The 14,457-nt window shown below is 42.3% G+C and overlaps 1 protein-coding gene across 2 annotated transcripts in view; it reads right to left on the reverse strand.

Annotated features, from left to right (window-relative positions):
* The window catches only part of PHKA2 (phosphorylase kinase regulatory subunit alpha 2), a 52,494-nt gene that overhangs the window by 29,006 nt on the left and 9,031 nt on the right, over positions 1-14,457 (reverse strand). For both annotated transcript variants that reach the window (XM_059816044.1, XM_059816037.1), the window contains exons 7-15: positions 12,512-12,610; positions 12,045-12,191; positions 11,758-11,811; positions 11,080-11,202; positions 8,922-9,017; positions 7,416-7,523; positions 4,829-4,907; positions 3,258-3,392; positions 1,205-1,314 (exon numbers count right to left, since the gene is read on the reverse strand). In XM_059816044.1, coding sequence (XP_059672027.1) covers positions 1,205-1,314; positions 3,258-3,392; positions 4,829-4,907; positions 7,416-7,523; positions 8,922-9,017; positions 11,080-11,202; positions 11,758-11,811; positions 12,045-12,191; positions 12,512-12,610 — 951 coding nt within the window. The remainder of the gene's footprint in view (positions 1-1,204; positions 1,315-3,257; positions 3,393-4,828; positions 4,908-7,415; positions 7,524-8,921; positions 9,018-11,079; positions 11,203-11,757; positions 11,812-12,044; positions 12,192-12,511; positions 12,611-14,457) is intronic.

The following is a 14,457-nucleotide window of genomic DNA, read 5'->3' on the forward strand; positions in this document are numbered from 1 at the left end:
TTAACTGCTAACCTCAGGAAAGTGAAATTAAACATTAATTCCACCCCTGCAAAAAAAAGAAAAAAAAGTCAGGGGGAGTCTGGCTACAAAGTACAACGGAAAATATTACAGAGGTTTTAGTCAAACACGGAATAAGCAGGAACTGTCAGTGTGTTGCTGATGCAGAGATAAATGCCGTTTTGGAATATATTAATGCCTATACTTAATACATGACAAGATTTCAGCTGGAATACTGTGTCCTTCTTATATAGTAAAATGTGGACAAAGAGATATTTTGCAAAAATTCATGACTCTAAGGAATTTTTCCCTAATTTGCCGAAGTGAAAATTGGTGTGGGGGAACAACACAACAAATAAACAATCTGTTACAAAGCTGCTTGTGATCAATTGACATGGGGAAGAATGGGAAGGGAGCCACATTACTTGCAGTAAATCTGATGTTGTTTGGACATCGTGAAGCACTGCAGAAGCCATCCATGGAGTCCACTGAATGTCTTCCATTGGAATTTAAAGACTACATCAGTCAAATATCTATTTAGGAGGGTGTGAACATTCTCCATCCTGCTCCAGTTGCATGTGTTTGGAGTAGGTGACCCCTTGGCTTCCTACTACCAACTGCTAGAATAAGTCTACAGGAGTGTGTCACATTTCATTAAATGCATCGATAAGAGCCATTAATTCTGGGAGAATCCAAACTTCCAGCTACATTGAGAAAAGCACTAAACAGAAAACAAAGACAGAACATCCCTTTCTCAGCACTACTGACCCTTTCAACATTATAATGAAAAGACCACATCTTATGTTTCTTGGGGGTTATAGTACTGGTCACGCTTATGCAAAACTAAATTTTCCATCAAAGCAATCAGTAGAAAGATATATTAAGTGACCTATTTCTGGAGAAACTATTTCATTAGCCAGAATGTTGGTTTGGGCAGAGATCAGTAACAACTTTGTACTATTGATTTGCTGTGCTCTCCTAACCCAGAAGCCAAAGAAGCCAGACTCCATATGACAGAAGAGAGATTTATCAGCACTCCAACCATGCTGATCACCCAACACTCTTAAAAAACCCAGAGAGCCAAGCACATCTGCTTTATCAGCCCTGCTCTACCTAAAGTAGTGTGACAGCATGTAAAAGCAAAGCACTTAACTAATGATTAGCCATTAAGCAAGCAGTGATTTCCCTGTCAGCCATACACACTCACCTGAGGGGTAAAAGCAAATATTTGATTTCTTATCACGTACAGCTTGGAGGTGCCTAACACTCCAATGTGTCGGTGTGGCCGTCCACTTAATTTCATGCTCTTGTTCCGGCCTATAAAGAAAAGAGAAAGAAAAAGTCTTACCTAACATTTCCTGGGTGGTTTTCCACAACAACCATTTTAGACAAGGAGATCTACTTCATTCATATCAGCAGGCAGAAGCCAGATAACAGTGAGATGCTACAGACTAGTGCATTTTGTAGCAACCACCAATATAATAGCTAGAGTTCTTCCAAGTCCTGATTAAAATAAAAATTTTGGCTTCACTGACCATAGAATTGGGTCTTTTAACTATAGTCACTGCTCAGCACCCAAAGCTTCTCCACTAAGGACAGGAGGTATGACCTTTCAAAAACAAGGCCATCAACATGCAACAGAAATTGCAGTGCTTCCACTGTAGAACCTTAAAAATTCTTGCCCACAGAAGGCTAAATCCAAATACAAAGCACATCCAAATTCAAAGATTTTCATTCATCAGGTTAATAAGCCCCACTTTTCTCAGTAGAGCTTATTAGCAAATGATCACACTGCACCCTTCACTCCAGCAGCCAGGAGCTGACTTGAATCTGACAAGGAATATGAGCCAAACAACCATGTGCCTGAAAAAATACCACTGTGAACATCCCAAAGAAGTTACTGTTAAAAACACTACACGAATGTGTCAAATCATCCTACTCATCCCCACTAGTGAAAGAAAGCTATCATGAACTATTATGAAATAAATGTAAGCTTCAGCAAAGCCCTGCAAATGTTTCATTTGTTAAAAGTTCTTTGTGATACAGAGACAAATTCTTTCCCAAAAGCAGCACATGCAATTTCCCTTCTCCATGTAAAGGGCACACTTTCTAAGAGTTATTTGAAGGCCCCATTACTTTGGATGCTCCCAAAAAACTTCCTGTTAGAACAAAAAAAACCCAACAAAAACCACCACCACAACAAGACCCCAAAACCCACCCCATGAACAGCCTCATACTCTCCCTCAGCGTTATCTGTAACCAAATTGCTATGGCAGCATGCTCCAGACTGACGGAGAAACACGATATGGCTCCCCTTGTCCATGCTGCAAAGGAATCTACCAGTGCTGATTCACCCCACCCCAATTTTACTTTGTAGTAACATCCACAATTCTGAGTCATAAGTTGCTGGCATGCTTGAAGTAATAAAACTAAGTTCAATTAGGAATACATGTAACAACTTCTCCACCAAGACCCCATTCATTCCAGCAAGGATTAGCAAAAGAGACAGTTACCAAAAGATTTTCAACTTAACTAGAACCAGGAGGAGTTTTGAGACATGTATTTAATCCAACTGCCAGGCTCTGGGGAAAACAGGCCTCTAGAGCCACAGCTGAGGAACTGGAATGTATTTAAAGTCCTGTGTTTAGAAAAGCCCTAAAGGCTTCTGAGTTTGTAACAAAGATAGAGAGCTTCAGCAGCTCAACTCAGCTCAGGGTTGGAAGGAACATTAGCAAGAACCTGACAGCCCAAAGATGCTCTAACAGCCGCACTGCTTCCCTGATTTGGAGCAGAAAACTTCCCAAGCTGTCTGCTGGTAGAATGGCAACCACACTGTTCCATTTCCAGACTTAAAACAGAAGTACTCTGACTTCTGAAAGGAAAAAAATTTGACTTTTTTCTGTGTTTTCCCAGGCATTTTTTCTAAAGCCAGTTTCTCTGTGGAAGTAGCTCACGCAGGACCAAAAAAGAGACAGTTCTTGCCTAACTGCAAGAGCACAGGGAAACTTGTATTTTGGCCACCTTTTCTAATGAGGCAATTTTTTTTTCTCTGTTGGAGTCCCTTATTTAAGACAGAAGTTCTAATTTTGTTAAGCTTCTTTGCACAAATGCTTTTTTTTTTAAATCAAAGAAATTGGTTGAAACAAAAGACATTAAATCAAAGAAATTGAGACAGTGTGAAGGAAGAAAAACAAAAAACAAAACACCACCCTTAAAAAGTACATTGCACAGCAGTAGAAAGAGGCTTCCAAAATACCTACCCAGCATGGTGTAGAGATTACTCAGGATGCGAGCTGGCTGCACTCTGAGCGGATGGATATCAGCAATGCTCTGAACATTGATTCCATGGTCTTGCAAGAGATTCTTAATTTGATTAGATTCTGCCAAAACAGTTACTGCATAACAGAAAACAAAAACGCTAGTAAGAACCAATGTTCTACTCTTTTTAACTGAATGTTTCTACTGTCACCTCTCAACTACTGTATTTAGTTGACTAAAAAGGCACAAAGGCCTTACTTCTTTCTTAATTTACGAGCCCGTGAGATCGAAAAGGGATTGCAGGAAGGCAGCAGACAGATTTTGGCTCTCCGCTTCTCAACATGTCTTGCCATTCTTGTCCACTTTGGATCACATGGTAATTCAAATTGGAAGGGTACTAACTAGGTCTCTACTCCAACCTCTTGCTCAAAGCAGAGTCAGCTCTGAGGTTAGACCAGGTTCTTTGGGGCTTTATCAGTTTATTCTAATTTCTTTCAGTACCACTAGTTTGGATCATGCAGTCTCTTTCAGCAAGTAGGGCTTTTCCCCCATAAAATAAGAGGAAACATGACTTGAAAATCTTTGTTGTTTTAATACAGCACACTATAACAAAACAGGCAAGTCAATGGGGAACAGGTGCTGTTACTTGCATAGCAATCAATGTTACAGAGGCCATAAAATGGCTGAGGTAGGGAAAAAAAAAAAGTCCCAAAATCAGAGGAATTTACAATCCAGGCCCTGATCCCACCCCTTGTCCTGCTTGAGGTTTTGCCCATGTTAGCTGGCTTATTGGTTTGGGACTAATAATTCAGAATTCTTCATTGCATTATAAATACTTGTCAAAGAATGCTAAAAATAAGCAAGCACTTCTATTTCTACTAGAAATTAAGCACTTCAGAATAACAAAATGCCACCCCCATGAGACACCAACAGGGGGTAAACAAGCACCTGCCCAGCTCACAGTATCATTGATGAAGGCTTCTCCTGATAAACAAGCTGGTTGCTATTTCAGAGTGCTAAAGTCCTTGAAAAGCCTTTAAGCCCTGATTGGCTGGTGTTTGCCCTCTGTTTAATTTTCTGGGTTTGGCTGTTCCTGCATTGTCTAAAGAAGCGATTCCCTGCATCAGCCAAAAGACAGCCGTTAAGTCTGGCTGCCTCACCTCTGTGTACAGAGATCTTCCCCACTGATTGCTCCCTGGTTCTTCCAAAAAGAGGCTGCACAGAAACCTAACTAAACTGACCTGTCTCCTGTCAGTCCTGCTCTTTCTTGCTAGAATCCCCCAAGACTTTCCTTTTCACTACAAGATGAAGTTTGCCACTCTCCAGTCCCTGACAAGTCTTAAAATTTTAACACGTATTTTTTTAAAAAAAATCATAAAACATGATCTTCCCTCCTGGAAAAAGGCAGCTAGGCAAACAACACCTTTCTCCTTCTCACAGTATCATCAAAGCATCCACGTCCCATGCAAAAATCCACATTTCTTTTTAAACATGTCTTTATTCTCTGCTGTACATAGGGTCTTTGCCATCACCATGATTCAATTCACCCAGAATGTTTGAAAAACTCCCTCACCTTGTACCACAACATCAGGTTTAAATCCAGTGGAAAATCTCCTGTTTAAAGGATCAATTTCACCCGCAGCAAGAAATCCCTAGAATAAATGCAAGAGAAAGAAAAAAGAAAGGAAACAAACAAAAATTAAGTAAAAGGCTTCTGATGACATCTAGAAGAAATCTTAACCAATTTTCATATTTTATCAGGAAAGCAGGACTTAAAGCTTGGTTTATCTATCTCGTCCACTAAGTAGTACATTCAATAAAAACAGTAGCTGAAATATTTTTAGAAACAACAAGAAAATGGTTATGACTGACACAAGCAGGACAGCTATGACGTAGTCGCCATCACAGAAACATGGTGGGATGACTTGCATGACTGGAGTGCTGCGATGGATGGCTATAAGCTCTTCAGGAGGGATAGGCAAGGAAGGAGAGGCGGTGGGGTGGCTCTGTATGTTAGGGAGTGTTTTGATTGTATAGAGCTCAATGATTGTGACGACAAGGTTGAGTGCTTATGCATAAGGATGAGGGGGAAGGCTAACAAGGTGGATATGCTGCTGGGTGTCTGTTATAGACCACCCAACCAGGATGAAGAAGCCGACAAAGCGTTCTACAAGCAACTGGGAGAAGTCTCACAGTCGCAAGCCCTTGTTCTTGTCGGGGACTTCAACTTATCAGATGTCTGCTGGAAATATAACACAGCCGAGAGGAAACAGTCCTGGAGGTTCCTGGAGTGTGTGGAAGATAACTTCCTGACATGGCTGGTAAGGGAGCCTACCAGGGGAGGTGCCCTGCTTGACCTGCTGTTTACAGACAGAGAGGGTTTGGTGGGAGAAGTGAAGGTCGGAGGCCATCTTGGGCTTAGCGACCATGAAATGATAGAATTTTCAATTCTTGGCCACGTAAGGAGGAGGGTCAGAAAAACCACTACCATGGACTTCTGGACGGCAGACTTTGGCCTGTTCAGGACATTGGTTGAGAGGGTCCCTTGGGAGACGGTCCTGAAGGGCAAAGGGGTCCAGGAAGGCTGGGCCTTCTTCAAGAAGGAAATCTTAAAGGCGCAGGAGCAGGCAGTCCCCATGTGCTGTAAGAAGAGCTGGTGGGGAAGACGACCGGCCTGGCTGAACAAGGAGCTTTTGCTGGGACTCAGGAAAAAAGGGAGAGTTTATCACCTTTGGAAGAAGGGGCAGGCAACTGAAGAAGAGTATAAGGACCTCGTTAGGTCATGCAGGGAGAGAATTAGAAAGGCAAAAGCCCAGTGAGAGCTCAACCTGGCCACGGTCGTAAGGGTTAACAAAAAATGTTTTTACAAATACATTAACAACAAAAAGAAAGCCAAGGACAATCTCCATCCTTTACTGGATGCGGGAGAGAACATCGTCATGAAGGATGAGGAGAAGGCTGAGGTACTTAATGCCTTCTTTGCCTCAGTCTTTAATAGCCACACCAGGTATCCTCAAGGTATTCAGCTCCCTGAGCTGGAAGACAAGGACGGAGAGCAAAATAAACTCCCCGTGATCCAGGAGGAAACAGTTAACGACCTGCTGTGCCACCTGGACACTCACAAGTCTATAGGGCCTGATGGCATCCACCCAAGGGTGCTGAGGGAGCTGGCAGAGGAGCTTGCCAAGCCACTCTCCATCATTTATCAACGGTCCTGGTATAACAGGGGAGGTCCCAGATGACTGGAGGCTTGCCAACGTGACGCCCATCTACAAGAAAGGCCGGAAGGAGGATCTGAGGAACTACAGGCCTGTCAGCCTGACCGCGGTGCCGGGGAAGATTACGGAGTTCATCTTGAGGGCGCTCACAGGGCACGTGCAGGACAACCAAGGGATCAGGCCCAGCCAGCACGGGTTCATGAAAGGCAGGTCCTGCTTGACCAACCTGATCTCCTTCTATGACCAGGTGACCCGCCCAGTGGATGAGGGAAAGGCTGTGGATGTTGTCTACCTGGACTTTAGTAAAGCCTTCGACACTGTCTCCCACAGCATTCTCCTCGAGAAGCTGGCGACTCGTGGCTCAGACAGGTGCACTCTTCGCTGGGTTAAAAACTGGCTGGACAGCCAAGACCAGAGAGTCGTGGTGAATGGAGCAAAATCCAGTTGGCGGCCAGTCACAAGCAGAGTCCCCCAGGGCTCAGTTTTGGGGCTGGTCTTGTTTAATACCTTTATCAATGATCTGGACAAGGGCATCAAGTGCACTCTCAGTAAGTTTGCAGATGACACCAAGTTGGGCAGGAGTGTTGATCTGCTCGAGGGTAGGAAGGCTCTGCAGAGGGATCTGGACAGGCTGGATCGATGGGCCCAGGCTGATTGTATGAGGTTCCACAAGGCCAAGTGCTGGGTCCTGCACTTGGGTCACAACAACCCCATGCAACGCTATAGGCTTGGGGACGAGTGGCTGGAAAGCTGCATATCTATATATATATACACTCCAAAAAAACCCTCCTAAAAGCTCGGAGACACCCCTCCATGGTTCATGTACATGCTTCTACTGGAAAACACATTATCCCCTACCTGCCAACCAAATTGTACTTAAAGCCCAAGCCACCTCAAAACAAAATGAAACACAAGTTCACCTACTAAACAAGAAACAATTACCTCTGCTAATAGGCAGCTAAGGACATACAATGATTGGCCCCAAAGATGAGGCAATTTTCCAACTGGGATACGATCCACCGAGTGAGGATTTTCATACTCCTCGTCCACCTGAAAACAAACGCATAAGCAAGAAAAATTACCCTAAAGTTGTGAAGAATCATCAATAACATGGAAATATTTGAAAAAATATGGTCTATCATCTACCCTTTCTAACCTGCCATTATTACAGACATCCAGATCTCCTGGTTTTACGTTTAAGGCCGCATGTTCTCTGGGACAAGAACTATGCTTCGTTATCATACACTGCTCCACCCTTCGAAGCTGGAGGTTGAATGGGGACTCTGCATGAAATTATAGCTTTGATGTTAGCACTTCCCCTTTCTTCTCACCGTGCCTTTGCTGCCTTCCCTCTGGGCAGCTTTTAGGTAATTGTGCGCCTGCTTTCCAACCCCTTGCAAGATGACACTTGAGCTTCACTGATGTCTACCTAGCTTCCTGAAGTAATGGTGCTTTCCAAAAATGAAGGCTATTCCACCTTTCCTGTGTTAGCAAGAATAGTCAATGGAAAAAATTAAGAGTAGACTCTTATTAATTTAGAAGAAGAAAAACTGCCTTGGTTTGGTACTATACAGATCTATTGAGGACAGGAGAAAAACCCTCCTAGATAATATCTTTACCATCGCCATTTTAAAATTTACAAATGACAGCCAAATTCTACCCTGTTTATTTGGCATGTTCATCGATCATCATCATATCGAAATTCAGAAGAAGGCTCTGAACTCTTACACGTTTGTTCCCACTAGGAAGGCTATTCAGAGTTTCCACCTCAGATCTGCTGTTGACACTCTCTGCCCAAACTCAGACCAACCCAGCAGGCTCCACACCCTTAGTGAGTGAGAGCTGAGAAGTCTGGAGCAGGAGAAGTTAGTGAGGAGGGATACAAAGGCAAACAGCATGGAAGAGCACATAAGCTTGTCTGAATTTCTCTGTCACAATGGGAGAATCAGGTAAACAGTAACAGCAAAGATGGGGGGAAAAGAAAAAAAAAACACAACCAAAACGAACAAAAAACCCAGCCCAAACCTTAATACACCTGAAACCTGTTTCTCTCTCACATACAAGCTCTGGAAAAGAAAAAGCACAATCATTCAATAGACTTGACAGGCAGGACAGTCTATGCTTTATTTCTTCTTTGAGATTCAGTTCCTAAGTCAGCATCAGCACTTCTTAAATATATGTCTTGCTATGAGGATTTAAAACTTTAGACCTGCTCTAATATTTCCACAGGCACCCAGATTCCCAAGTGAAAAATATGACCATTTGGAAGCCTAAAGTTTACCATTTCTCAGTGGGAGCTGTGAGAGTTCTCTTAGTTTTTAAACAGTATGCAGTAGTCTTTTTTTATTACTGGTTTAGATTTATCAGCTACAGGAAAACTATAAAACTCATAGATATCTAGATATCTACACTTTGCATACTGAAGTGGATGCTGCACTTTCACAATACCTTTTCTGGAGGGACTGCGTACAGTTCAGGCATTAGCACTATTCCGTTCTTCTCTCTAATAAGTATTCCTTCCAGAGCCTCTCTGTACTCTTGTACCTGGAAATATTTTTTAAAAAGAGTGAGAAGTCACAATACAGTCAGCAAAACTGAAACAGTAAAGTTGAAGTTTTAGTACTTTCCAACAGCATTTTTCTGCTGAAAGTTCTTTAAAAAAAAAAAAAACAAGGGGGGGGGGGGGGAGGCAGGGATTATGACTTGCCAATGGAAGATCAGGGTTCAAATTCTCAGAGATTTTCCCAGCATCTCAATAGCATCACCCTCAGAAACATGAACACACATCTTCAATCTATAACACACTATTGCAGTACAAAACTTCTACCATATTCCTATCAAGAAGTCACTGGAACAAATCCTGCATGAAATTTGCAACGGATGACAATGAAGTGACATGGATGTCAGGACTGCTAATATCCATAAAAGTGTAAGGTGTATAAATATTTAGCTTTCTACCATGCACATTTATCTATGAATTTCTGAACTCTGCTTTGCAGGATTGGGAAATCAGTTTCTCTTAACTGATTTGCTTAAAAATTTACCCCATGGAAAACTTAAAATAGATTTAAACTGTTTAAAAATATCTAAAGTTAATTGAACAGAAAATCCTCTTGTTCTTGTGTTGTTAGACAACATATTATGAACAGGAATACCAAACTGATACAAAATAAAGAAAATTTAATATTCTTTTTACCAGATCCTTTGTTTTGTTCCATTTAACTATCCCATTCCAAGTTTTTACTTACAGGGAAGCTGTTTTCAAGCACGACCAGCACCTACCTCTGAAATCCTATTTCTGCTATTCCTTTCTCAGTACAGTGGAACACGCAAGGTAAGGTACCCACAGGTTCATATTAAGGTACACTGATCCTTTTAGTATCCTGTCCTTCTCCACTCTTTTTGAGTCCTCCGGGTACTTATTTTTCTAACAATTGCTGCCATCGCAACCACTTATTTGCAGCAGTAATTGGGGAAGACTAGACACTCACCCGAGTGTCTCAGTGACTCACTGAGCTATATTTAAACAGTGGGAACCGAGAGCAATTGCCCGGTCTGACCATGCCCTAGCAGAGTCCGTAGCCACACCATAAAGGCAACCAAGTACACACAGTCCCAGATAATCTAACTAAATTCTAAAGACTGCTTTGTGAAGTGGTATTTTATTGACGTGACTGAAGTTTCAGTAAACTTTCCAATTTTTCCCCGCTCATGAAATAATGCCACTCTCTCCACCAGACTATTTTTACTGTGTTCAGGAAAGCAACTTACATTTCTAGTGACAGTAACTATTTCATTCGATTTACAACACCTGGTACAGAAAGAGGGCTTTTTGTTCTGAAATTCCCTGCTTTGTTTCTGATGCCATTTCATATTTTTAAGAGGTTATGTTTAGCAATCTCCTGTCCCTCTGCATACTAGGTGATTTTAAATCACATGCATTTTTCACTTCCTTCAAGCCACCAATCTACAGAAGTCTTGGTATGAATACCTTTAGCCCTGGCTACTTGTCGCTCTTTAATTCACCAATACTCTCCAGGTGCCACTATAACCTTTGGAGGTCTACAATCAATTTAGCTCCCCTGACCACTGGATGCTTGACACAGTAAAGGCATGAAGTAACTTAGGGAATCATCAATTAACTTAGGAAATCAATGAAAATTAAATAGCTCCTTATAATCCAATCCCAAATCTCCCTGAATGTACAAAAGGACTGAAGGTACTATGAATCTTGTTTTCAGCATCCAAGCCACAGAGACTGGGGGAAAAAGAAGCTGGTCTCATCCTGCAGTAATTGGGAAAGGGGCGTCAAGGTTGGCAATCAGACAGAACCAGGCAAATACCCCACTGAGCCCAGTTTGGCCACACCAGCTAACAGAGCCACTCAACCTGGTAGAGAGAGAGAGCAACAAGGCCTCAGTGTGCACAACACCGTATCCTCTACCACGTCACGAACTCCCCAGGAAGGGGCGATCGGCCGAAGACTACTCCCATCCTGCTGATGGGGTATCCAACTGATACCCAAAATAAACATGGAGCAAAGCTACAAAATACTGTGGGTAAATGACTTTGCATTGCCATTGAAAGTAATTTTTTCTTTGCTCACCTGAATTTTGTCCTCATTAAATACTCCATCAATTAGGAAGTATGTCCAGAATACTGGCCACTCACATTCAATATTCTCAAAGAGCTTGAGCTCAGCAGGATCATAGTGCAGCCTGCTTGGATCCTAGAAATTCAATCACACTTATTTAGTCACAGTGCTAAATTAGTCACTCATATTCCAGTTACAATGGCAGCTTATTTTATACAAGTAGTTAAAACCAAGAAACCAATAAAAACACCAGAAATAGTTTCCATGCAGTCTCTTGACTTCTTTTTCACATTCAGTCTCAAACTTATTTAATCGTTCCCTAGACAAATAGACCCTTCCCAGTCTCAGAATCTAGGTGTCACCCAAATAACCTCAGCTCTGCCTCAGCTCAAAGATATTTTGGGACACCTCAGAGACACTGCTTCCGCTTAGGCACCATAAGCACATCTAAGGGTTCATGTCTTACAGAATTATGAATTAAGTTCTGTCTTAATAAATGGTGTTCAAACCCTTAGCCTCCTTCAGATATGTGTCATTTCTAGGGTGGATACCTGGATTACCTCCAAATCCGCTAAGATGTCTTAACAGCGATACAGAACTTCACCCCTTTATGTAAATGAGACAAAAAATGTCTATAAACAAGAGATAAAATTCTTCCGAAAGTCTACTGAAAATATGTATCAGAAGTACCTCTCTGGGTGTCTTGTAACCATCTCGGAGAAAGCGACAGCAGCCATAGCGGCCCTGGAAAAACAGACAAAATTATAGAAAACTTCACATACTGTTCTTCCTCACAGACTAACATCAGCATGAAAGTATGTGCTGAGTTTTAAGTGTCACATAGGGATTTTCCTCCCTCTCTTCCACGTACAGATGCACCAAGTCTGGCAACCCTTGTTTAATCAGGATTTTGAGCTAAGAAAGGGAGGTTCTGCTTCTCTTTCCCTCTGGAAAATAAAACTAAAGGAAATCCTTACCTGCAATTTGGATATGATTTCACTTTTGGTCACATTAACAAGGTTTAGATCCTCCACTGCAAAAGCCGGGTAAGAAATAATAGAGAGAAGGCCAGCATCTATCTCCTTTGATGTGGAAGCCCTTGGCAACATGGAGTATAGAATAGACTGAGCAAAACAGGAACAGAAGAGAGGGATATAAAACAAGTTACCTACTTCAAAAGACTATGTCAAGTGCAAATGGAATAGACTATACTATTTGCAAACTGACAGAGACCTCACTGTATAATTACTGAGTTAGTTAGAACAAGAATGATTCACACCACTCACTTTCACATGATCTACTAGAAACAGGGTGAACAGTGTAGTCTGAAGCCACCCTTATTATGTTAAGTTCTTGGTTCAGTTAATCAACATTTCATTTAAAAACGAAAGGGAGAGGGTGTTGGGTTTTCCCCTAGCAAAGGAAACAGAAGACTAATTTTTACCTGACAATGTTCTACTTCATCAGGAAGAACATGAATCACTGATTTGTGTCCTCCATGAGCTCCAAAAAGATCTAGTTCATCAATTGCTTCCAAAGCAGCCTTCAAAAAAAACCCAAACAACAACCCAAAACCATTAAATACCTTTTAAGCCAAGTATACACTCTAGCACCTGTGCTTACCCTCTGAAGGAAATTACATAAGACAGAAGTTTTCTCCACAGACATTTTTTCATCTTTAAAGGGAAGCTTGGCAATATTTTAGAAAAAGTAAATATTTCGGTCTTTCCGTTAGTAGGGTACAGGACTGATGTGCTGGTGACCCTTCTTACAATATAAAGGCAATGCAAAACAATGGGAAGCAGGGCTTCCACTGAGATAATATCTAAATATTGAAGTACTTAGTAATAAATGCTTCTCCTGTATTATATTCCAAAATAAAGACCCATTCAGTGGTCTTTCACTCCTCCTTCCTATAGGGCTCTTCAAAGAGGCAGGCTTGTTCAAGGCACCCCAGAATCAGCAGAGGCCTGTGCCCTAAGAAGAGAGCATCACCATCTCTCTGATGCTATCACTTCCCGAGGGAAAGAGAAATGAGAAGTCTGCTCTCTGCACAGCCAACCAAGGCACAGCATGCCCCATGTCAACAGGTGAATCACCACATCTCATACCTCTTGGCCATAACACATTTACCTAGTGAAGACATTAGCAGCCCAACCACTGACTCCATTTGGGCACGCCTACTTTAACCTAGCAGGCTACAAAACTTGACTTTGCAGAAGTGGCATGTGCAGCACTGTGCAGGGAATGTGGCAGGAAGAGAGCAAGGACCAGATAGCCAGAGTCAGGCTAGCAGAGCTGTCCTCTGAAATGCATATTCACAGGGTTGTGGTAGCACTGAATGTTGCTCCATGACCATTTTTGTCCTGCAGGTTCACAGTAATGCCAATCTCTGACAGCTTGCCTTCTCTCTCTGCAGAGAGGCGAGAGTATTTTTCTTCTTCCAACACAAACATGGGTTTACTGTCTCTGCAGAGCCCCTCTCTCTAGCCGAGCACTAGACCAGCAGATGTTCCTGACAGCACCAGAAAGCCCCGTTGAGGAATTGATAGCTGGAACCACAGGCAGTCTTAACGGTGCAGAAAAGGCACTGAGATCCACTCAAAGGCATATGCTCTGCACTGTACTGCTGCCACAGGTAGCCACACAAAGCAGATACGGGAGAGAAATGTTAAGAGGGAGAATTCCTGAAGCAGATTAAAAAAAATAGCATCTGCCTCACCCTCTGCAGCAGGGCCTCCAGTGTTCCCCTGCAGTCCCCACCACAAACAGCACTTTTATTGAACTCAGGGCCACTGAGAAGCAAAGCTGTGCAGCAAGTCCCGCAGATTGTCCTGACATCAACGTGCCCAGAAGTCATGCAGAGACCACAGCAACCCGTAACAGGCTGTTCAGCACAAAAAAAATTCGTACTGGACAGCTAAGGAATAACCTCCCCCACGGACACTGCCCCATCGCTATTCGACTGAACTGTGGTCAAGACCAGCAGTTAGTTTCTCCCTCTTGAAGTCACACAAGATCTTGGTAACTAATAAATCCTGCTGAAATACAACTACACCTTTGACTTCAACGATATTTGGTTTCTGTCAGTCTCCCAGACACCATGTAAAAAGGCAGGTGTCAATTACACATTTACATTTACCGCATTCTGAGCTTCATTTAGTATCTCCGTGACCTTGTGCTATGGGGGAGCCAGAAATACCCACTTTCTTTTAAGTACGTCTTTACTAATGTTTCTCTCTAAATTACTTGTGAGTAATTTCTTAGATTGATATTCTCCTGTTCTCTAGAATTTAGATCTGACTTAATCTTACTATGAAAACACCACATATAATACTGGGGCTGGAGAATAAAGAGAAAGGGACAGAAAACCAGAGGCCATTTTATGAG

Source organism: Gavia stellata, chromosome 1 (genome assembly GCF_030936135.1).
Source record: "Gavia stellata isolate bGavSte3 chromosome 1, bGavSte3.hap2, whole genome shotgun sequence".
Classification (NCBI taxonomy): Eukaryota; Metazoa; Chordata; class Aves; order Gaviiformes; family Gaviidae; genus Gavia; species Gavia stellata.